The sequence below is a fragment of the Hyperoodon ampullatus genome (assembly GCF_949752795.1).
Source record: "Hyperoodon ampullatus genome assembly, chromosome: 3".
Taxonomy (NCBI): domain Eukaryota; kingdom Metazoa; phylum Chordata; class Mammalia; order Artiodactyla; family Ziphiidae; genus Hyperoodon; species Hyperoodon ampullatus.
In genome coordinates, this window is record NC_136916.1 from 125,594,879 (window position 1) to 125,619,502 (window position 24,624).

General features: G+C 35.9%; 1 protein-coding gene across 1 annotated transcript in view; it reads right to left on the minus strand.

The window, feature by feature from the left end:
• Positions 1-24,624, minus strand: part of MIS18BP1 (MIS18 binding protein 1) — a gene marked incomplete at both ends in the record, with an annotated part of 52,888 nt that overhangs the window by 11,692 nt on the left and 16,572 nt on the right. The window contains 5 exons of the mRNA XM_079700503.1: positions 229-386; positions 6,173-6,345; positions 15,693-16,557; positions 20,051-20,208; positions 21,740-21,827. Coding sequence (XP_079556629.1) covers positions 229-386; positions 6,173-6,345; positions 15,693-16,557; positions 20,051-20,208; positions 21,740-21,827 — 1,442 coding nt within the window. The remainder of the gene's footprint in view (positions 1-228; positions 387-6,172; positions 6,346-15,692; positions 16,558-20,050; positions 20,209-21,739; positions 21,828-24,624) is intronic.

Sequence of the window (24,624 nt, forward strand, 5' to 3'; positions counted from 1 at the left end):
ACCATTACTTCTGAACCCCACTGAAGGGGAGACTCTAGCCACTGATGAGAATGGCATCAGACTGCTTCTTATACTATACTATACTTTACTATACTATACTTTGGCATATCAGTGAGGGCTATCAATCCTTGGCCTAAATATTAGGGATGAACACTAACCATACATAAAATGAAAGATACAAAAGTCAGTATAAAGAAAACAATGATTTCATACATTTAAGATGCTTACCAGTACTCTATGATGCTGCAAAGGTGTACTGAAAAAATCATCATGGTCATCTTTTGGCAACTGTTCCAGAAAATCCCTCATCTGCTGCTTCCTTTTAAGAGTTCCCACTTTGGCAGTTATCTTAATAGTTTGCTTCTTATCAGAATCACTGATCTTGCCTTAAGAGTCAGAAAAACATTTTGATAAGGATTTAGTCATTTATACTAACTGCTCTATAAAGTGAACAGCCTTTGTAAATTCTGAATTATGTATTCACATTAAATAAACTCAGTCTCTGTTGTTAATATTTCCAAGCCTCTGATATAACAAATGATTCTTTCTACACTGGGATCTGCGCAATGTGATTAGATTACAAGACTACTCAGGAAGAAATTACATTAGGATTAGGTAGTGTGAGGTTGAAAAGGTTCTTTACCTGTGAGAAAGGTTGCCTCTCACACTTCTCACTGACTACCTAACTTATTGATTTTGCTAAAATATAAACCTTATTGAATTAGGACAGGTATACTGAATATTCCCTAAAGCCTGTTATAGGACTTCTCTGGCAGAAACTCTGGCCAGGAGTGTGTACTCCTGGGGACTATAAAAACTAAATTTATTCTGAGTTTTATTATGAATTATTAGGGGGCCCTACCCAAGTGGCCTCAAATAAACTTAGACCCTTAGAACAATAATCCAGTTATTGAAATCTCCGGATCCAACTGCAGATTTCCTAGAACAAACTCAAAGCACAAGGCTGCTAAGGCTACTATTGATGTAAGTAGCTAGGTCAGACTGAAAAATTAAACAGATGATCCTTGGAGTTCTTCCTAGCTTTAAAATTTTAAAAACAACAAAAAATACCTATAATAAAACACATGGATAAATAGAAAATACATCTAATGAGTGATCAGAAATTGATACTGATCAGGAAACTTGCACAAGCCTTTTAGATAGCCTCATCCGCCAGAGGGCAGACAGGAGAAGCAAGAAGAACTACAATTCTGCAGCCTGTGGAACAAAAACTACATTCACAGATAGACAAGATGAAAAGGCAGAGGGTTATATACTAGAAGAAGGAATAAGATAAAACATTAGAAAAACAACTAAATGAAGTGGAGATAGGCAACCTTCCAGAAAAAGAATTCAGAAATATGATAGTGAAGATGATCCAGGACCTCGGAAAAAGAATGGAGGCAAAGATGTAGAAGATGCAAGAAATGTTTAACAAAGATCTAGAAGCATTACAAAACAAACAAACAGAGATGAACAACACAATAACTGAAATGAAAAATACACTACAAGGAATCAATAGCAGAATAACTGAGGCAGAAGAACGGATAAGTGACCTGGCAGACAGAATGGTGGAATTCACTGCTGTGGAACAGAATAAAGAAAAAAGAATGAGGAAAAATGAAGACAGCCTAAAAGACCTCTGGGACAACATTAAATGCAACAACATTTGCACTATAGGGGTCCCAGAAGAAGAAGAGAGAAAGGACCCGAGAAAATACTTGAGATTATAATCAAAAACTTCCCTAACATGGGAAAGGAAATAGCCACCCAAGTCCAGGAAGGGCAGAGAGTCCCATATAGGATAAACCCAAGGAGAAACACGCCAAGACACACAGTAATCAAATTGGCAAAAATTAAAGACAAAGAAGAATTGAATGCAGCCAAGGGAAAAACTACAAATAACATACAAGGGAACTCCCATAAGGTTAACAGCTGATTTCTCAGCAGAAACTCTACAAGCCAGAAGGGAGTGGCATGATATACTTAAAGTGATGAAAGGGAAGAACCTACAACCAAGATTACTCTACCTGGCAAGGATCTCATTCAGATTTGATGGAGAAATCAAAAGCTTCACAGACAAGTAAAAGCTAAGAGAATTCAGCACCACCAGACCAGCTCTACAACAAATGCTAAAGGAACTTCTCTAAGTGGGAAACACAAGAGAAGAAAAGGACCTACAAAAACAAACCCAAAACAATTAAGAAAATGGTAAAAGGAACATACATATCAATAATTACCTTAAACGTGAATGGATTAAATGCTCCAACCAAAAGACACAGGCTTGCTGAATGGATACAAAAACAAGACCCATATATATGCTGTCTACAAGAGACCCACTTCAGACCAAGGGACACATTCAGACTGAAAGTGAGGAGATGGAAAAAGATATTCCATGCAAATGGAAATCAAAAGAAAGCTGGAGTAGCAATACTTATATCAGATAAAACAGACTTTAAAATAAAGAATGTTACAAGAGACAAGGAAGTACACTACATAATGATCAAGGGATCAATCCAAAAAAAAGATATAATAATTATAAATACATACGCACCCAACACAGGAGCACCTCAATACATAAGGCAACAGGTAACAGCTTTCAAAGAGGAAATCAAGAGTAACACAATAATAGTGGGGGACGTTAACATCTCACTTACACCAACGGACAGATCATCCAAACAGAAAATTAATAAGGAAATACAAACTTTAAAACACAATAGACCAGACAGATTTAATTGATATTTATAGGACATTCCATCCAAAAACAGGTTATACTTTCTTCTCAAGTGCGCACGGAACATTCTCCAGGATAGATCACATTTTGGGTTCCAAATCAAGCCTCAGTAAATTTAAGAAAATTGAACTCATATCAAGCATCTTTTCTGACCACAATGCTACGAGATTAGAAATCACTTACAGGGAAAATAATGTAAAAAACACAAACACATATAGGCTAAACAATACGTTACTAAATAACGAAGAGATCACTGAAGAAATCAAAGAGGAAATCAAAAAATACCTAGAGACAAATGATAATGAAAACACGATGATCCAAAACCTATGGGAAGCAGCAAAGCAGTTCTAAGAGGGAAGTTTATAGCTATACAAGCCTATCTGAAGAAACAAGAAAAATCTCAAATAAACAATCTAACCTTACACCTAAAGCAACTAGAGAAAGAAGAACAAACAAAACCCAAAGTTAGCAGAAGGAAAGAAATCATAAAGATCAGAGCAGAAATAAATGAAATAGAAACGAAGAAAACAACAAAGATCAATAAAACTAAAAGCTGGTTCTTTGAGAAGATAAACAAAATTGATAAACCATTAGCCAGACTCGTCAAGAAAAAGGAGAGGACTCACATCAATAAAATTGGAAATGAAAAAGAAGTTACAACAAATTCTTAGAAAGGTATAACCTTCTAAAACTAAACCAGGAAGAAACAGAAAATAGGAACAGACCAATCACAAGTAATGAAATTTGAAACTGTGATTAAAAATCTTCCAACAAACAAAAGTCCAGGACCAGATGGCTTCACAGGTGAATTCTATCAAACATTTAGAGAAGAGCTAACACCCATCCTTCTCAAACTCTTCCAAAAAATTGCAGAGGGAGGAACACCCCCAAACTCATTCTATGAGGCCACCATCACCCTGATACCAAAACCAGACAAAGATAGTACAAAATAAGAAAATTACAGACCAATATCACCGATGAATATAAATGCAAAAGTCCTCAACAAAACACTAGCAAACAGAATCCAACAACACATTAAAAGGATCATACACCATGATGAAGTGGGATTTATCCCAGGGATGTGAGGATTCTTCAATATATGCAAATCAATGTGATATACCATATTAACAAATTGAAGAATAAAAACCATATGATCATCTCAATAGATGCAGAAAAAAAGCTTTTGACAAAATCCAACACCCATTTGTGATAAAAACTCTCCAGAAAGTGGGCATAGAGGGAACCTACCTCAACATAATAAAGGCCATATATGACAAACCCACAGCAAACATCATTCTCAATGGTGAAAAACTGAAAGCATTTCCTCTAAGATCAGGAAAAAGACAAGGATGTCCACTCTCGCCACTATTATTCAACATAGTTTTGGAAGTCCTAGCCACAGCATTCAGAGAACAAAAAGAAATAAAAGGAATACAAATTGGAAAGGAAGTAAAACTGTCACTGTTTGATACTATACATGATACCATACATACATAATCCTAAAGATGCCACCTGAAAACTACTAGAGCTAATCAATGAATTTGGTAAAGTTGCAGGATACAAAATTAATACACAGAAATCCCTTGCATCCCCATACATTAATGATGAAAAATCTGAAAGAGCAATTAAGGTAACACTCCCATTTACCACTGCAACAAAAAGAATAAAATACTGAGGAATGAACCTAGTTAGGGAGAAAAAAGACCTGTATGCAGAAAAGTATAAGACACTGATGAAAGAAATTAAAGATGATACAAACAGATGGAGAGATATACCATGTTTTTGGATTGGAAGAATCAATATTGTGAAAATGGCTATACTACCCAAAGCAATCTACAGATTCAGTGCAATGCCTATCAAATTACCAATGACATTTTTCATAGAACTACAACAAAAAATCTTAAAATTTGTATGGAGGCACAAAAGACCGCCAATAGCCAAAGCAGTCTTGAGGGAAAAAAACGGAGCTGGAGGAATCAGACTCCCTGACTTCAGACTACACTACAAAGCTACAGTAATCAAGACAATATGGTAGGGGTACAAACACAGAAATATAGATCAATGGAACAGGATAGAAAGCACAGAGATAAACCCATGCACCTATGGTCAACTAATCTATGAGAAAGGAGGCAAAGGATATACAATGGAGAAAAGACAGCCTCTTCAATAAGTGGTGCTGGGAAAACTGGACAGCTACATGCAAAAGAATGAAATTAGAACACTCCCTAACACCATACACAAAAATAAACTCAAAATAGATTAGAGACCTAAATGTAAGACTAGACAGTATAAATCTCTTAGAGGAACACATAGGAAGAACACTCTTTGACATAAATCACAGCAAGATCTTTTTTGATCCACCTCCTAGAATAATGGAAATAAAAACAAAAATAAACAAATGGGACCTAATGAAACAAAAGCTTTTGCAAAGTAAAGGAAACTACAAACAAGATGAAAATAGAACCCTAAGAATGGGAAATATATTTGCAAATGAATCAACGGACAAAGGATTAATCACCAAAATATATAAACAGCTCATGCATCTCAATATTAAAGAAACAAACAACCCAATCCAAACATGGGCAGAAGACCTAAATAAACATTTCTCCAAAGACATACAGATGGCCAAGAAGCACATGAAAAGCTGCTCAACATCACTAATTATTAGAGAAATGCAAATCAAAACTACAATGAGTTATACCTCACACCAGTTAGAATGGGCATCATCAGAAAATCTACAAACAAATGCTGGAAAGGGTGTGGAGAAAAGGGAACCCTCTTGCACTGTTGGTGGGAATGTAAATTGACAGAGCCACTATGGAGAACAGTATGGAGGTTCCTTAAAAAACTAAAAATAGAATTACCACATGACCCAGCAATCCCACTACTGGGCATATACCCAGAGGAAACCATAATTCAAAAAGACACATGCACCCCAATGTTCACTGCAGCACTATTTACAATAGCCAGGTCATGGAAGCAACCTAAATGACCCTCGACAGACGAATGATTAAAGAAGATGTGGTACATATATACAATGGAATATTACTCAGCCATAAAAGGGAACAAAATTGGGTCATTTGTAGAGACGTGGATGAATCTAGAGACTGTCAAACAGAGTGAAGTAAGTCAGAAAGAGAAAAACAAATATCACATATTAACACATATATGTGGAACCTAGAAAAATGGTACAGATGAACCAGTTTGCAGGGCAGAAATTGAGACACAGATGTAGAGAACAAACGTATGGACACCAAGGGGGGAAAGCAGTGGCGGGTGGTGGTGGTGGTGTGATGAATTGGGCGATTGGGATTGACATGTATTCACTGATGTGTATAAAATGGATGACAAATAAGAACCTGCTGTATAAAAAAATAAATAAAATAAAATTCAAAAAAAGAAATCGATACTGAGAACTAGGAAAAAACTATTTCCTACAAAGGTTACCTTTGGGGTCGACTGGCTTTTTCTTTGTGACATGTTTCTGAGATCTTTTTCCTCGGGGATCTTCCATGTATTTCCTCTGGCATTCATCAGCAGATCGAGAACCTACAGCCATAGCCACCTCTGACCAGAAACCAGGTTTGTGCTTTGGAAGAGATGCAAAAGCACTATGGAAGACCAAAAAACAGTTAAAGAACAAGAAATTCAACTCAATAAAAAAATAGTCTTCTGAAGGCATACCACTAAATCAAGGAGAATTACTGAGCTGAAGGAATTTTATCAAAATCATTCTAGATAACTATTTAGGAAGAAGACAGTATTGTCTCCACTTAATAACCTACTCTAATGCTTAAAACACAAAGATGTAAGTGTACATATCTAATAGATACCTTCTATTTTGTTGTAGTCTATTAAACCTGAAAAACCATGCCCAATCTTTCAATATTTTTTTCCTAAGTCCAACTAATCAGTGATTAGATCTTTGGGGGGACTCTAGCATGACTAACTTTTGTACACTGCTGCACAAATCTTACTGGTGCTAACTATATTGGAAGACAAGCTCCTAGTTTCTATATATTCCATGTTACAAACTCTTATTAAAAAGTGTTACGCTTGCTTTCATTCTATTATAATTTATAGAACACAATATTTTAGATATAATACTTAAGGGAAATGAAAATTGAAATAGAAAAAAACTAAGTCAATATAAGGTAGTTCCCCAATTTAACAAATGAGTTACATTCTAAAATCTCATTGCAAATGATTACAGTAAGTCCCCTACATATGAATGAATTTCGTTCCGAGATTGCATTTTTAAGTCCAATTTGTTGGTAAGTCCAACAAAGTTAGCCTAGGTATCCAACTAACACAATTGGCTATATAGTACTATACTGTAATACGCTTATATTACTTTTCACACAAATAATACATAAAAAACAAACACAGAAAATAAAGAAAACATTTTTACTCTTACACTAAAGTACCTTGAAAAGTACAGTAGTACCAGCTACATCACCACTGCTTTTACATTTGCTTCCGGACATCCTGGGCTTGAAATAAACATACTGTACTACTGTACTCGATACAGTATTATACAGTAAAGCACACAAAAGCACAACTTGTAAAGGATGCACACACGTGACAGTATACACCAGACATGTGAAGTAACTTATGTGACTGGACATGTGAACACATGTTCGCATCTTTGAAAGTTCACAACTTGAAGGTTCGGATGTAGGGGACTTACTGTATTTAGAACCTGGTATACATATTACTGCCCTCCCCCTCCAAGAGATTTTATATATTGTGGTTAGGCTGATAGTTCTGCCAGAAAAGATCTACAGATGGCCTGACTTCAGACTACACTACACCAATTAACCTATGCAGTGTTATGCTGGTAAATTTTTAACAACTAGTTCTCTAGGGTTAAAAAGCCCCAATTTGTAGTGTTTGTCAATTTCCGTATTGTAAATACTCCTATTGTGGCTGATTTCAAGTTACCAACATGGAGTAAGAAATGTGCAACAGCACACAATTATATAGAATTTCCACTATACAGATATGACAGATGTAAAGAACCTCAAGGGCACAGATAATAAAATATAGTAAAATAATCAGGAAGTGATAAGTTCATAGAGTTTTAGTTTGTTTCTAATAAATTTATTTAACCTTTAGTTTATATAATTTAATTTTTAATAATGATTCTGAAACATTTAATTTGTAAAATTCCTGAAAACTTAAGAATCAACTTTTGTGAACAGATATGATCTAACTACAGAATACCACTCACTCGATGCATAAAAGGAGAACAAATACTTATGGGCATTGAACACTTAAAAAATGTTCTACTCTTGCATAACTAATCATTCCACATGTGTTCTAAAGTGGAGAACTATAGGGAGGGGGCTCAAGCTTCCCTATCTGTGTACATAGCTAACATTCAAGTCTAGGATTGCCTAAAAGGACTATTTTGTCATAATAAAAATACTTAATGCACTTAATAAGAAATTAGTCTGTAATGAACACATCTCCTCTAGTTAATCCCAGATAATTTAAAAAGGCAAATGTAATCATATCACTCCAGTCCTACTTAAAAATCACTTCATCATTTTTAAGCATAAAAACTGAAATATGACCTATGTTCTTCCTTGCCTGTCTATTCTCATCCTCTACAGCTCTTCCCTCACTTTCTGTATGCCAGTCATTTTGGCCTTAAGTATTTTTAAATATGCTCTCTTACTTTCTACTTTTACATACACTGTCTTAATTTAAAACATAATTATCATGAATCTTTGGCTTAAATACTTATTTAATCTTCAAATCTTAGTTCTAGTATCTGCCTAAACTAAGTCAGATTTCCCTGATAAACACTGTCATAAACTTCTTACAGGGATTATTTGCTAAGTATCTGTCTACCCTACTAGGTTATAAGCATGATGGGGGGTACAAAACAGTGGGCTGCAACCAAGAATCACTTAAGGAGCTTATAGCAAAATGCAAGCAAGCAAGTAAAATAAGCAAACAGATTCATAGACTCTATCCCTGAAGATTTCAATACAGTAGGTCTGGGGCGGCAATCCTTTGCATTTTCCAAAAGCTCCTCATGTGATTATTTTGCTTTGAAGTCAGCATTAGAATTGCTTTATGTTGTTTGTAAGAAAGAGGCATTATATCTAACTGAGTGGAAAGTAGGAATAGGTGATAACAAGGAAATGTTACAGGGAGGAGGTGACATGTGAGATAAAATTTGAAGGATGGATAAAAATATTACAGGTGAAAATGAGGCCACAATATTGGCAAAGAAATGAAGACAAGAAAGAACTACATATGGTTAGGGGATGATAAATAGGTCATATTTATAGTACAGTAAATTTCAAAGAAATAGCTGAAGGTCAAAGCTGTAAAAAACTAGAGAAGCATAACCCAAACCCAAACCTGCCATATCTGAATATTTTAATAGTATGCAGTCTAGGCACTTTTTAAACATTTTAAGTAAAATTGTCTTTTTGGGTATGGTTCTATGAATCTTAACAGATATATAACAGAACAGATGGAACAGTTCCATCAGACTGAAAAAAACTCCCAGTGCTACCCCTCTGTGGTCTACCACTATAACCACTGGAAATCCCTGATCCATTTTCTTTCTTTTTAGTTTTGTCTTCTCCAGAACATAACATAAATGGAATCATATAGTATGTAACCTTTTGGGCTGGCACTTTTCACTCAGCATAATACCTCTGAAATTCATTCAAGTGGTTACAAGTATCAATAGTTCTTCCTTTTTATTACTCAGTAGTCCACTCACTATAAGATCATACCACAACTTCACTTATGAAAAAAGTATCATGAAAATCAGGCAGAGAAATGAGCTACGTAAAACCAAACTGTAACATTGTTTATGAACTTCTGGGCTCACACTGCAAATTTTGATATATTTTCTTTGTTGTTCAGTTCAGAATGTTTTCCCTTGAGACTTCCTCTTTGACCCATGGATTATTTATAGGTGTGTTATTTATTTTTCAACCACTTGGAATTTTTTTGTTTTCTTTTACTGACTTGTAGTTTAATTCAATTATGGCCAGAGAACACCCTTTATATAACTTGTTATATTCAATTCGTTAAGATTTGTTTTATGACCTAGTAAATGTTCTTAGTGAATGATCCACCTATCCTTAGAAATAATGTGTTTTTTCCCTGTTGGGCACACTATTCCAAAATGTCAGCTAGCACAGCTGGTTGATGGTGTTGTTCAGTTCTTGTATACCCTAATTATCTGTCTACTACTGCCATCAATTACCAAGAGAAGAACACTGAAGTCTCCAACTATAATTGTGGATTTGACTCTTTTCAGTTCAGTATTTTCCTTTTAGTTCTGTCAGATTTTGATTCATGTATTTTGAGGTTTTGTTCTCAGGTGCATACACATTTAGGATCGTTAAGTCTTCCTGGTGAAATGGCACTTCTATCGTTTTGTAATGTCCTTCTTTATCCTCGATATTTTCTTCATACTAAATCTTTGATTCGTATTAGTATAACCACTCCAGCTATCTATTGAATTTGCAAGAACTCAAGAGAAGTCTACTGTATTTACCCAGAGTTGCCATCTGTCTTCCTATTCCTCCATTCCTGATACTGACTGCCTCTTTCCTCTCTCATCTCATCTCATTCTGCTGTTGAGCCTATCCAATGAGTTTTTAATTTTGATTATCTTATTTTTCAGTTCTAAAATTTCCATTTGATCCTTATTTACATTTTCTATTTCTTGCTGAGACATTATAAATTTCTGTTCAAGCATGTTTGCTTTTAGTTCCTGAAGCATTTTTATATACCTGCTTCAGAATCTTGTCAGATAATTCCAACATCTGTGTCAATCCCAGCATTCGCATCTGTTGATTATTTTTTCCATAAGAGTTGAAATTTTCCTGGTTCTTTGTACGCTAAGTAATTTTGGATTATTTCCTAGGCATTTTGAATGACAAAACTCTGGGTCTTATATATATTTTATAGAGAATATTAATATTTTTGTTTTAGCAGGCAACCAACCTGGCTGTAACCTGAGCTATAAATTCCAGTCAGTCTTCTGTGGTTGCAGTTTCAGTGTCAGTTCCATTTTTAAAGCTTTGCAGTGCTATTAGGATATACTGCATGTTGGACACTGGGTGGCTGGCCTGGAAACTACGTGGTGGTCTACCATTTAGTTCAGTTCTCAGTCTTGGGTATGCTGTTTAGGGTCAGATCCACAAATGGGCAACTCAAGGGTGAGCTTAAAAGTTCATAAACAACTTTATAGGGTTGCTTTCTCTAGGTCCTCCCTCTCTGCAATCTTTGGTTCCCTAGGGTTCCCATTTTTGATTCTCTGGCAGAAACTTGCGGTTTTAGTTACCCAGCTCTGCTGCACACTTTATACAATTGTATCTTTCTCCAGGGCCAAGCAGAGGACAGAAACAGAAAATTGCAAAATGGTTTGCCCCACCCTTTTGAGACCTCTACTCGAACTGGAGAGGAAGGTTCCGCACTTTCAGAGTTTTAGGTATGTGTGGGCCCCAACTGATGCTGTGATGCTTGCTCCTGCTGGATTGTATGGGTACTGTGTTATAAGAGAAAGGAGATAAGAAAAAGAAACAACTGAGAGATTTCCTCTACTGTTTCTGAGTGTTAGTAATCCCCCTTCCTGTTCAAGCCATAACTGAAGGGCTTCTCTTTGAACTCTCTTTGTCTTGCATCAATGCCCCCCCACCTTCCTGGTTTTAGGTGGCTTTGAGTTTAGCTTGGGGGAATATCTAGAGGAAAAACTGGAAATTCACTTCCAGTTTGGTGGTTCTTAAAATTCTAGTCTCCCCCTATCAACTTGTTATTATTTATCTTCCTGAGTCAACAAAAAGCTGTTCCAAGAATTCTGTCCAGGTGTTACAGCTGCATAGAAGAAACAGAGTGGAGTGTGCTTACTCATCTTACTGGGAACTGGCATTTCTGTAGTCTAGGCACTTAAAAATTTCCTTGCATGATCTGAACATACAGCAAAGGTTGACAACCTTTATTAAAGGAAATAATGGGGGATAAGCTGGAAAGGAAAACTGAGGTCAACTATTACTCTCAATGCAAGGCAGAAGAAATCTTTATATAATTTGAATTTGAGCAAGAATGCAAGTGAAGGTTTTTGATGTGTCAGAACCACAACTATATATTAAGACTAATCTGGAGTTGTAGAAAACAGATTACTCAGATGAACAGAATAAAATACAAACACAAGGCTACTTCCACAGTTCAGGCAAAAGGCATTAAAGGTCTGAAAAAAAGAGTATGTTAAGAAAAAGGCTGTACAGGCATATCTCGTTTTATTGCCCTTTGCTTTACTGTGTTTTTTACAAACTGAAGGTTTGTGGCAACCCTGTGTCAAGAAAGACTATTGGTGCCATATTTCCAACAGCGTTTGCTCACTTCATGACTCTGTCACACACTTTTTCATTATTATTATATTTGTTATGTGATCTGTGATGCTACTCTTGTATTGTTTGGGGTGCCATGAACTGCGCGAATATAAGACAGTGAATTTAATTGATAAATGTTGTGTGTGTTCTGACTGCTCCACTCACCCGCCATTCCCATCTCTCTCTCTCCTTGAGCCTCCTTATTCTCCGAGGACGCAAGAGTGTTGAAATTGGGCCAATTAATAAGCCTACAATGGCCTCTAAATGTTCAAGTGAAAGGAAGAGTTGCAAGTCTCTCACTCTAAATCAAAAGCTAGAAATGATGAAACTTAATGAGGAAGGCATGTCAAGAGCTGACACAGGCTGAAAGCTAGGCCTCTTGTGCCAAACAGTCAGCAAAGTTGTGAATGCAAAGGAAAAAGTACTTGAAGGAAATTAAAAGTGCTACTCTAGTGAACACACAAATGATAACAAATAGCCTTATTGCTGATATGGAGAAAGTTTAGCGATCTGGATAGAAGATCAAACCAGTCACAAGATTCTTTTAAGCTAAAGTCTAATCTAGAGCAAGGTCCTAATTTTCTTTAATTCTATGAAGGGTGAGAGAGGTGAGGAAGCTGCAGATGAAAAGTCTGAAGCTTAGCAGAGGTTGGCTCATGAGGTTTAATGAAAGAAGTGTCTCCATAAAAGTACAAAGTGAAGCAGCAAGTGCTAATGTAAAAGCTGCAGCAAGTTATTCAGAAGCTCTAGCTAAGGTCATCAATGAAGGTGGCTACACTACACAACAGATTTTCAATGCAGACAAAACAGTCTTCTATTGAAAGAAGATGCCATCTATGACTTTTATAGCTAAGGAGGAAAAGTCAAATGACAGGCTGACTCTCTTGATACAGGCTCATGTAGCAGGGGACTTGAAGTTGAAGCCAATGCTTATTTACCATTCTGAAAACTCTAGGGTCCTTAGGTAGATTATGCTAAATCTCCTCTACCTGTGCTCTATAAATGGAACAAAGCCTGGAGGTCAGCACATCTATTTACAACAAGGTTTACTGAATCATTTTAAGCCCACTGTGTAGAGCTACTGTTCAGAAAGATTCTTTTCAAAATATTACTGCTCATTTACAGTGTACCTGGTCACCCAAGAGCTCTGATGGAGATGTACAAGATTTATGTTGTTTTCAGCCTGCTAACATAACATCCATTCTGCAGCTTATGAATCAAGTAGTAATTTTGATTTTCAAGTCTTATTATTTAAGAAATATATTTCCTAAGGCTACAGATGCCATAGATAGTGATTCCTCTGATGGATCAAAGTAAATTGAAAACCTTCTGGAAAGGATTCACCATTAAGATGCCATTAAGAATATTCGTGATTCATGGGAAGAGGTCTATTAAAATATCAACATTCACAGGAGTTTGGAAGGAAGTTGATTCCAACCCTCATGAATGACTTGGAGGAGTTAAAGACTTCAGTGGATGAAGTCACTGCAGATGTAGTGGAAATAGTGAGAGAACTAGAATTAGAAGTGGAGTCTAAAGATGTGGCTGAATTGCTACAATCTCATGATAAAACTTGAACTTATGAGGAACTGCTTCTTATGGATGAGCAAAGAAAGTGATTTCATGAGATGAAATCTACTCCTGGTGAAGATGCTGTGAAGACTGTTGAAATGACAAAAAAGGATTTAGAATATTACATAAACTTAGTTGATAAAGCAGCAGCAGGGTTTGAGGACTGACTCCAATTTTGAAAGAAGTTCTACTGTGGGTGAAATGCTATCAAGGCAAGACCCTCCAACAGCAAAAGGATTACAACTTGCTGAGGGCTCAAATGATTAGCATTTTTAAGCAATAAATTATTTTTTAACTAAGGTATATACACTGGTGTTTTTGACATAATGCTATTGCACACTTAAGAGACTACAGTATAGTGTAAACATAATTTTCATATGCGCCAGGAAACCAAAAAAATTAATGTGACTTTCTTTGTTGAGATATTCACCTTCTTCCAGTAGTCCAGAATTGAACCCACAATATTGCCTAAGTATAGCTGGCAGCTTCTTAATTTTTTAAAAAATTAGATTTAAAAAATTAGATTAAAAATCAATAATAATAAAGAGTTTAAACCTAGTTGACTAGAAGAATTACATATTCAGAAACAGGAATGTCAGGCAAAGTGGACAGGCAGGGGAAAATAAGTTTGGTTTTTGATATATTAAGTTAGCTGTAGGTGAGATTTATGTAGAGATGTCCAGCAGGCAAAGGGAAAAACAAACCTAAGTACAAGAATTCAAGACCAGAGGCACAGATTTGGGAGTCCCTGTGCAAAAAGGAAAAGTAGAACTTTGGAATGAAAAGATCACTGAGGAATACACTATTGCTAGAAAGCAAGCAGCCAAAACCAAGAAGTCTGAAGAATAAGAAAACCTTCTCTGCCTGAAAATAAGATAGAGAAGGAAAATTTAGGAAATCGAGAAAGGAAGAGTACAGTGGCACAAAGATGCCTTAGGAAGAGAAGGTAGATTTGAAAATGAATTCCAAATGTTATAAAGTTGGGGGTACACAAGAGAATGGAACACTGAACATGGCGTGTTTCTATGTTATCCTTCCCTCTTTCATCAATCATATCTTCCTTTCTTTCTATTAGATCATTTCCAAGAACATACCATTATACCCTGGCATGAGTCACCTTACAAACAAGAAAGCAACTAAACATACATGTTCCCTTATCTTCACACTGTCTTCTATGACTATGCATTCTTCTGTTCCCTATCATTACCAAATTTCTTGTGTTGTCCATCTAGGTTGTCTTTACTGTCTCATTCACTCTTCACCTCTCAACTATGATCTGGCTTCCAATACTAACTACCACACTACTGAAACTGCTTTTCAAGTCTATGTAGCTAAATCCAATTCTCATCATACCTGATTTATCAAGCAGCACTAATTAAGAAACCTTGGACAAATCACTGAATTTTTGAGACTAATTTCTCTTCTATAAATGAGGGGGAAAAGACTGTATTAAATAATCTACAAATTTGGGTTCAAATTTAAGGTTTTATAATAGTAAATTTACTTATAAAATATTCTTTAAAATGTGACGCTAAGTGAGAGAGCTGCATTTGTCTGTGTTGAAATTGTTTACCCCTGCTTTACTGAGGTATAATTGACAAAAAAAACTATATATTTAAAGTGTACATGTGATCATTTGACATACATATACATTGTGAAATGATTACCACAATCAAATTAATGAACACATCTGTCCCCTCACATAGTTACCCTTTTTTAGGGGGGAGGAGGAGGGGACTGTCTTGAAATATTAAATGGGAATGAAAAGAAAAGAGGGTCACTTTCGCTTTCCTCACATGTAGGCTATATAGATGGCCACAAAGAACCTAGTTAGAAGTTATCTGTACTCTCCCTCTACTCTCTATATCAATTTTAATTTCTCTCCATGTGTTTTTGGAGGACATCTTCCATATTAACAAATAGAAGTCATTAAATCAGCCCGTTATTGGAGTTTTTATGTTGTAAACTGTTTTGTGGCCACTCTAGATATTTCAGAGTCAAATCTGACTACTTACCAATGAAGTTTCTGTAATTCTTTCTTATTCCATTCCTCATCCTGAATTAAGCCAGGTAGACATGCTAAGGAATACCTATTCATCTTGCCAGATCCCATTGTCTCAATAACTGGAAGCTCATTGCTAGTATCAGATTTCTGAAGATTTTCTTTAGCAGAACATCTAGCTTTCTTTTGTTTCATATGAAGTTCATTTTCACTCTCTTCAGTTTCAGATTCAGACATCACTGGGATTGTCCTTGTTTTTCTTGTGCTTTTTCTCAAGTGAACCACTGTTTCTTTGGTATTTCTTGCTCTGGTTTTCTTAACAACCCCAGCTTTCCTTCTAAATTCCTTTCCTTTTTCACTCTCTTCATCAGACAAATCTGATGAGGACTGATGCTTATAGAATGACACAGTTACTTGATTTTCAGTTTTCTTCAATTTTGATAACCTTGTATTTTTCTTAAAGTCAGAGGTGACTGTTTGTTCCTTTTTAGGACTAGGTATTTTTATTTTCTGGTTGACAGTGAGTAAGTCACATTCACTACAATCTTCCTTGTTTTTACTTTTATGACCCACACTATACTCAAATGTACTTTCTAAAGTCTTTGTGGGCTTGCTGATTGGACTTGTAGGTTCACTTAAGTTTGATTTACTTTCTTTTTCATGCTTTTGCACTGCAAAATCTGTTACTGCTTTAATGGTGCCAAGGGACAGATTATAATTCATGCATTTTTGCTCTATAATTTTTTTAGATTTGAGTGGTGTTACTAAAATATAAGGTTTCTTCTGATTAACAGCCATATATTTTCTTTCTTCGTCTGAGAAAAACTGTTCCCTTGATGTTAGAATATCAACGGATACTTTGGATTCTTCAGTTCTCTCTTTAATTTCATAAGACAAAACCAAAGATCAAAATTTCAAATTAGCTACAAACAAGATATAGAAAAAATATTTCCGAAATATACTGTTTCTTTCCCCACAAACTCCATTTTAAACACTACCGCCAAATTAATCTTCCTGAAGCACTGGTCTGTTCAGATCACTGCCCCTTCAATTGTAAACATTTACTAATTTTTATACCAATCTGTCCATGACGTCTCACAGTCTACTTAGCGTACACAGTTCCTCTGCCTGGTCTTCAATATAGTTCTAATCACTCAATGTACCCAAATCTGAATGATATTCTACGTCTGTTAATCCACTGCTTCTCAACTTTCATTAATGTCATTCACTCTACTTGGAAAGTTTCCTTCACTTACCACCTGCTTCAATTCTGTTCTATAACCTGCTTTATTTCTGTTTTCTAACCCACCTATCCACAAACTTTGTCTTGATTCCCTCAACTGAATGAAAGCTCTCCTTCAAATTTCCAGAATACTTTCAAATAATATGTTTGACAATGTGCCCTGAATTATAATTAACATACTTTTCTTATCTTTCAACTGAAAAAAATTCTTAATGGTAAGAATTTTGTCTTCGTTTTTTTTTTTTTTGCTGGAGTTAGTACAGTCTTTCACATATATAGCAGATGCTAAATATTTGTTAAATTTGGAAGTAAGATATTAAGAAGACATAAGGAAAACCACTAGGGTTGCTAAAACCTTACTAGGTATGTAATATATGGAACAGAAGCTATCATAGTTAAGGAGAGTTAGGAAAACATGGAACTCCATCTGCATGGCCCCATAGGCATCCCCAGCGGTGGTCACAGAGATACATTTTTGCTGAATCCCCCAAAACTCCATGAAGCATCATGGGCTAACAACCAAAGCAGAACTTGGGAATCTTTATTATACTGTGTCACTGGTTAAAGAAAGCAAATTAAAATGAGAGAAACTCTCCAATTTGAAACTTAGGAAACCAGAAGCCAAACTAATTTAATTTCTAACTTTAAATTATACAATTATAAATATATACAAATTGTAAATCATCACACCAATCATCATAGTGAAGTACTCCAACAACCTACACATATTATGTGACATTTTACAAGATGAATGACAAAATGAAAGACTGATGGGTAATACTGAATGCTGGGGAAAAAAGAAGCCTCTAAATTATAGTTCATGGAGAAGTGGCACTAGACAAAAGTAATCAAGAAAGTTTCTACATGATTTCTCAATAGAATTATGTATCTTCATATGATGAAGGAAGAGTTTTCTTCTAATTCCTCATATAAACATGATTCAAATGTTCAATTGGAAATGTGAAAATTTTGAACTTTCTAATTTTGAACAAAACCTTTTTATTCTGAATATTTTTATTCGTTTTATTAAATAATTTGAATAAAGATTCAGACCATTCTGGATACTTCAACCTAAGCTGTATGAAGTTAGTAGTGTTAGTATTATTTCCTCTCTACTTCTTTAAACACTTATAAATGTTCCTCACTTTCATTTCTTTTCACCTAGAAGAAATAAGATAGAAAAAAATGCTATTAAGCTGATGGATTTAACTCAATATGAAATTTTAAACTTGCAAATGTGTAGAGAAAAGATTCTTTAAATTCTGGTAGGCAGGATTTCAATGAAATTACTCTGAAAATCCACACTTACACAAAACTAAATTATGGTATTAAGTTCACAGAAGTCTGTACTTGAAGATGCACAACGGATGGTCCTCCTTGCTCTTGAGATTATTACAGTATGGTGAGGAAGGCTGATATTATAATCATTTACAATATACTGTTAAGTATAATAACAGAGATAAATAAAGTACTTTAAGAGCAATACTATAATATATAGATTACAGCACTAAATATACAAAACAAAACTTTAGGTAAATCATTAAAATACACACACACAATTATATCATCTTAAATTATCATTGGTTGGCACCTTTGCATAACCTCAGTTGTTTAATGTTAGATGTGGTTTTTTTAATATTTCAGTGGTTTTCCCATGGAAAGTGTAATGATAATGATAATAATACAAACAATAACAGCATAAAATACCACCATTCAAAATAATGTATGTGAAAGAAGACACTCACTGTCTTAATATTTTCATAAAACAATGATCTAATGAATCACACTGGAAAAATGATACATCCAAAACAGAATACAGTAATATCTTCCCCTAAACTGAGCTTCCCAAGGAGAAGCATCTCATTTTATTCATCTCTAAGTTCCTAACAGCTAACATAGATCAAGGTTCATGAAAGATGCTTTAAAAATGTTTGTTGAACGATTTTCCTATGGACACAGCTGGCATGTAAATTACCAAACTTTAGTCTTTTACATTTGTATTCTCAAATACTTTACCAATAATATTCACAATTTGACTCAAATTCCTGAAAAACAGTACTATAGGTGAAAGGAAGGAGTCGGGGTAGGGAAATGATAAGACCTAAGACTAAAGAAGACTAATAAATAATTCAAAGTTAGATATACTTTTAGGGATCTTTTAAATTTCAGAGTAAAAAAGTATATAACAGGTGCTATAGCCCCAGGACTCCAGAATACTGAAGAGGTCTAGCAATGACAACAAGCAGTATGCCTAATTCACGAGAAATAGGATGACTTTTGATAAAATGAAGGATTGAGAAGGAACTGGAACAACAGTTAAGGAATGAAGTTTTGCTAGCTGTATGCAAGCAGTCATCCACATATTTATTCCTTTCTCTATACTACAAAGGATGAGCATAGTTTCAATGGGGGTGGGGGACAGGGAAATAGGGTATGGTGGGGTGGGGAGTGACATAAAGGTACATTTATATCCAGTATGGTGCTGTTTTTGGCAGAAGCAGTCCTGAACTCCTGAAGTTCTGTAAAACTCTTCATTGTAAGATCAAGGTAGAATTGGCATAAATTTATACAACAGAGTCTAGGAATTTTACTCATTATATTATCTAGAAAGGACTGTAAATACTTTTTCTCAGCTTGGGGTTGAGTGGATGTGAGGCAGATTGTAGTTTTGGTAGAGTTGACACAGAACAGTTCTGCCAGCTACCTTCATAGCAACGGTCATTCAAAAAGACATGCCATTACCTCCATGAAAGCAAACTGGTTTTGTCTATTAACAGGAATAATATTTAGTACAAAAATATAGGTATCTGTAATATAGGTCTGAGGTAAGCTGGCAGCCTAAATACTTTGCATCTAGAAAACTGAAAGAACAATCATTTTTCATTGTTATGTTGATCAGTGTTCTTGGTATTCTGATTAATTAAAAGGTATAATTTAATGAAGTAAGCTGAATGCTGACTACAGGCAGTCTACACTGCAGTTTCTCCTCTTAAGCAGTGAAAAAAACCCAGGAATTTTAGGGCAGTATAAACCAAGAACTCAATACTAGATTCATTGTAAACAATTAAACAGTGTGGAGCTCAGGTAAAAATTTACCACTATACCAGAGAAGAAAAGAGCAAACATACCCAAATGATCACAATCAACGTCATAAGTGGCAGTGGCTCTTAGGAGGACATCTGTTTTTTTTTCCCCTGCATCATTTTTCATTGATTTTTGAATGTCAGGAACAACTCTTTCAGTTTTCTGTTTTCGTCTGGCCTTTCCTTCTTTCTTTTCACAAGACCTAAAAACAAGTATAGTATTTTTCCTCTAATATTGGTTCTCAAAAAACAAAAACGAAACCCATAAATAAATAAATGAAACTCCCTCAGATAAAGCTTTTTTCCCCAGCAGATTACCTTTAATCTTACATTATTTAAGCTTTCATAGCTTCTACCCTTTTCCTCCCACAAACAACTTAAGTATAACATCTTAATGACCTCTTAAGTTCTTCTTATCTATGCTCTTGTATTTCCCACTTAAGCTGATATTGTAAGAAAATTACAGGACAAATTCTGCCAGTTGTCTGTTCTTGTAAAGTTTATTGAAACAGCCACATTCATTCTTTTCAGTACTATCTATGTTGCTTTTCCACTACAAAGGCAGAGTCGAGTAGCTGTGATAGAGGCAGCATACCCATGAAAATACTATCTGCCCCTTTACAGAAAAAAATTGCCAGCCCCTGTTGTACCTTATTACATTGTGACACGATTAGTCAACTTACACAACCTATCCCCTATGAGTTTTTAAGGGCAAGAATTAATCAAATTCAGACTTCCCTCATGGTCCAATGGTTAAGAATCCACCTGCCAAGGCAAGGGACACAGGGTCGATCCCTGGTCTGGGAAGCTCCCACATGCTGTGGAGCAACTAAGTCCATACACCACAAGTACTGAGCCCGCAAGCTGCAACTACTGAGCCTGCGGGCCACAACTACTGAAGCCCGTGCACTCTAGGGCCCGCATGCCACAACTACTGAGCCCACGTGCTGCAACTACTGAAGCCCACGTGCCTAGAGCCCATGCTCCGCAACTAGAGAAGCCACCACGAAGAGAAGCCCGCATACCTCAACAAAGAGCAGCCCCCGCTCCCTGCAACTAGAGGAAGCCCGCGCGCAGCGACGAAGACCCAGAGCAGCCAAAAAAAAAAAAAAAAAAGAGTACAAAGAAAAAAAATAATAAACCAAGCTTTAAAAAAAAAATTAATCAAATTCTTATTTGTTTGCCCAAGGCTGATACAGTGTCTGATAAGCAAATGACACTTAGTAACTACTGAGGGAATGAATGAATTAAAAAAGGACCAGACTTCCCTGGAGGTCCAGTGGTTATGACTCCACGCTCCAATGCAGGGTACATGGGTTCGATCCCTGGTCAGGGAACTAAGATACCACACGCCATGTGGTGTGGCCAAATAAAATAATTAAAAAAAAAAAAAGATCAAGAACTTCAGACTCATGTTTAACAGCTACATGCCTCTTAAAGGGTAAGTGATTGTGGATGACTCCTTGAAATACATCAAAGGTTTTATTTTCCTTTTAGATTTATTCCATATGACTGAAGTTCTAGTAAAGTGTTACTGCCTTCTGAAAGTCTATGATCAAAGACAGCTTCAAAACTGGCATTTCCAAAAATACAAATTAAAACCACTTTACATTGGTTACATGAGTATATACAGTTGTAAAAGCTCATCAAATTTTATTCCTAAAAGATACAGTTTATCAAATGTAAATTATACATCAATAAAGTTGTTTTTTAAAAAGTTAAAAGGTACTTTACCTTAACTGTTCTAAAAAATTATCAATGTACTCTTTCCATTTTTCTGGAAATCCAAACATAAATTTCCTTATGAGATAATTTGGGTAACCTATTTAATGATAAACAAACAAAAATTACCTGAAAGTCTAGATTTTAAAGTGATGTCATTAATTCATTAAATAATTTAAAATTATATACTTATTGCTTACTATGTGCCAGGCACTGTCATAGATACTGAGGATTCAGCAGTTAACAAAACAAACAAAAATCCCTGCCTTCATGAAAACTGGCTTCTAAACAGAAAGTAAACCAATAAGTAAAACATCTCGTTTGTTAGATGGTCATCGATGCTATGGAGAAAATTATGCAGTTAAGGGGAATAGGGATACCAGTGTGTTCATTCTAGAGAAGGAGAAAGGGGGCAGGCAGCTTTTCAAAAAAGGACAGAGACATTCTCACAGAAATAGCATCATTTGAGTAAAGCCCTGAAGGACATGAATGAGCGAGCAATGTGGCAACAAAGTGAAAGGGTATGAAGCGAGAGTGTGCCTGGCTTGTTTGTAGAATGACAAAGAAATCAGTGTAGTTGAAGTGGAGTGAAGAGAGGCTACTCAGATAGGTAACACGAGGTAGTTGGGGGAGATTATAAAGCCTTGAGGTCATTTTATAAACTGAGTGTTTCACTTTGGGTGAGATGGGAAGCTACAGAAAAATTCTGAGTGGAGGAGTCACAGAATTTGACTTACTTTAACAGGACTGAATTAGCTGCTATTTTGAGAACAATCTGTGGAAGTACATAGGGAGAAACAATGACACCAGTTAGGAGGTTACAGCAATGATTCAGACAAAAGATGAGGAAAGTCCAGACCACAGCGGTGCAACAGAGGCCTGGGTTCTGGATATATCATGGAGATAATGCCAATAGGATGTACTGACGTACTAGATGTGAGTGTGAGAGAAACTGAGGATTTAAGGGTGTCTCCTAGGAGTCTGGCTAGCCACTGGAACTATGGAAAGAGGGGAAGACTGTAGCCTATACAGATTTAAGGGAGAAGACCAGGTTTTAGACATATTAACTCTGAGACACCTGTAGACATCCTAGTGGAGATGTCAAATAAGCAGACAGAAAATGAGTTGAGCGGCTCAGGGACTATATTCTTCGTTACAGATAAAATTTGGCATTTGTCAAAATATGAATGAGATTTAAGCCTAAAAGAAATCAGCACAGCACTGAGTATAGAAAGAGCCATAGTCTGTCCCATCATTTAGAGACAAAGAAGAAAGAGGAAAATAAGCAAAGAAACTCAGAAGGAACAGGGAATGAGGTAGCATGAAAATATGGTATTCCAGAAGCCAAGTAAAGAAAGTGTTTCAAGAAGGTAGGTGTGATTAACTGTGTCAAGTGTACACTGGATTTAGCAATGTGGGGGCCATCAGTGACTTAAAGGGCTGTTTTGGTGAAGAACTGAGGATTAATGCGTAATTAAAGAGAATTCAAGAAAAAATGAGAAAGAATTCAAGAGGAATTAGATCTAAGTATAACAAATCGTCTGAGCTGTTTTGCTGTAAATGAGAGCAACAGTGGCTGAAAGAAGTGTGGTTAAAAGAGGCCCCCCTCCCAGTTTTATTGAGAAATAATTGACATACATTACAGTATAAACTTAAGGTGTACAGTATGATGGTTTGATTTACACATATTGTCAAATGATTACCACAATAGGTTTAGTTAACATCTAACATCTCATATAGATACAATAAAAAAAAGCAATTTTAAAATTTATAAATGTTATGAGATGAAGATTTAGCATCTGTGCCTCTCCTTCCTCACCCTCTCCCCACATTTTTTACAATAATTTTAATTATATCAAAGATTGTTTGCATCATTATAACAATGTGAATATTGTTCACTGCAGAACCTATTAGAATACTGTGACTATATGTCCTTTCCCCATGCTGTACATTTCATCACTGTGACTCATTTTGTAACTGAAAGTTTGTATCTTTTAACCTCCCTTACCTATTTCACTCATTCCCTGACCTCCCTCCCTTCTGGCAAGCATCTGTTCTCTTTATCTGTGAGTCTGTTTCTGTTTCAGTTTGTTCATTTATTTTTTAGATTACACATACAAGTGAAATCATATGTTATTTGTCTTTCTCTGATTTATTTCACTTAAAATTTAATACTTTCTAGGTCCAGCCATGTTGTCACAATAGCAAGACTTTATACATTTTTATGGCTGAACAATATTTTGTGTATATATATATATACATATATATATATACACCCCACATCTTTTTTTTTTAATGAATTTATTTATTTATTTTTGGCTGCATTGGGTCTTCACTGCTGCACACAGGCTTTCTCTAGTTGCGGCGAGCGGGGGCTACTCTTTGTTGTGGCAGGTGGGCTTTTCATTTCAGTGGCTTCTCTTGTTGCAGAGCATGGGCTCTAGGCACGTGGGCTTCAGTAGTTGTGGCACGTGGGCTCAGTAGTTGTGGCTCGCAGGCTCTAGAGCGTAGGCTCAATAGCTGTGGTGCACAGGCTCAGTTGCTCCGCAGCATGTGGGATCTTCCTGGACCAGGGCTCGAACCTGTGTCCCCTGCACTGGCAGGCGGATTCTTAGCCACTGCGCCACCAGGGAAGTCCCACCGCATCTTCTTTATCCACTCATCCATCTATGGACACTTAAGCTGTTTCTGTATCTTGGCTATTGTAAATAATGCTGCAATGAACATTGGGGTGCATTTGTCTTTTCAACTAGCACTTTTGTTTTCTTTGGAAAAATACCCAGAACTGGATTGCTGGATCATATGGTAGTCATACTTTTAATTTTTTGAGGAACTCCCATACTGTTTTTCCTAGTGGCTGTAAGGAATTTACTTTCCCACCAACACTGCATAAGGGT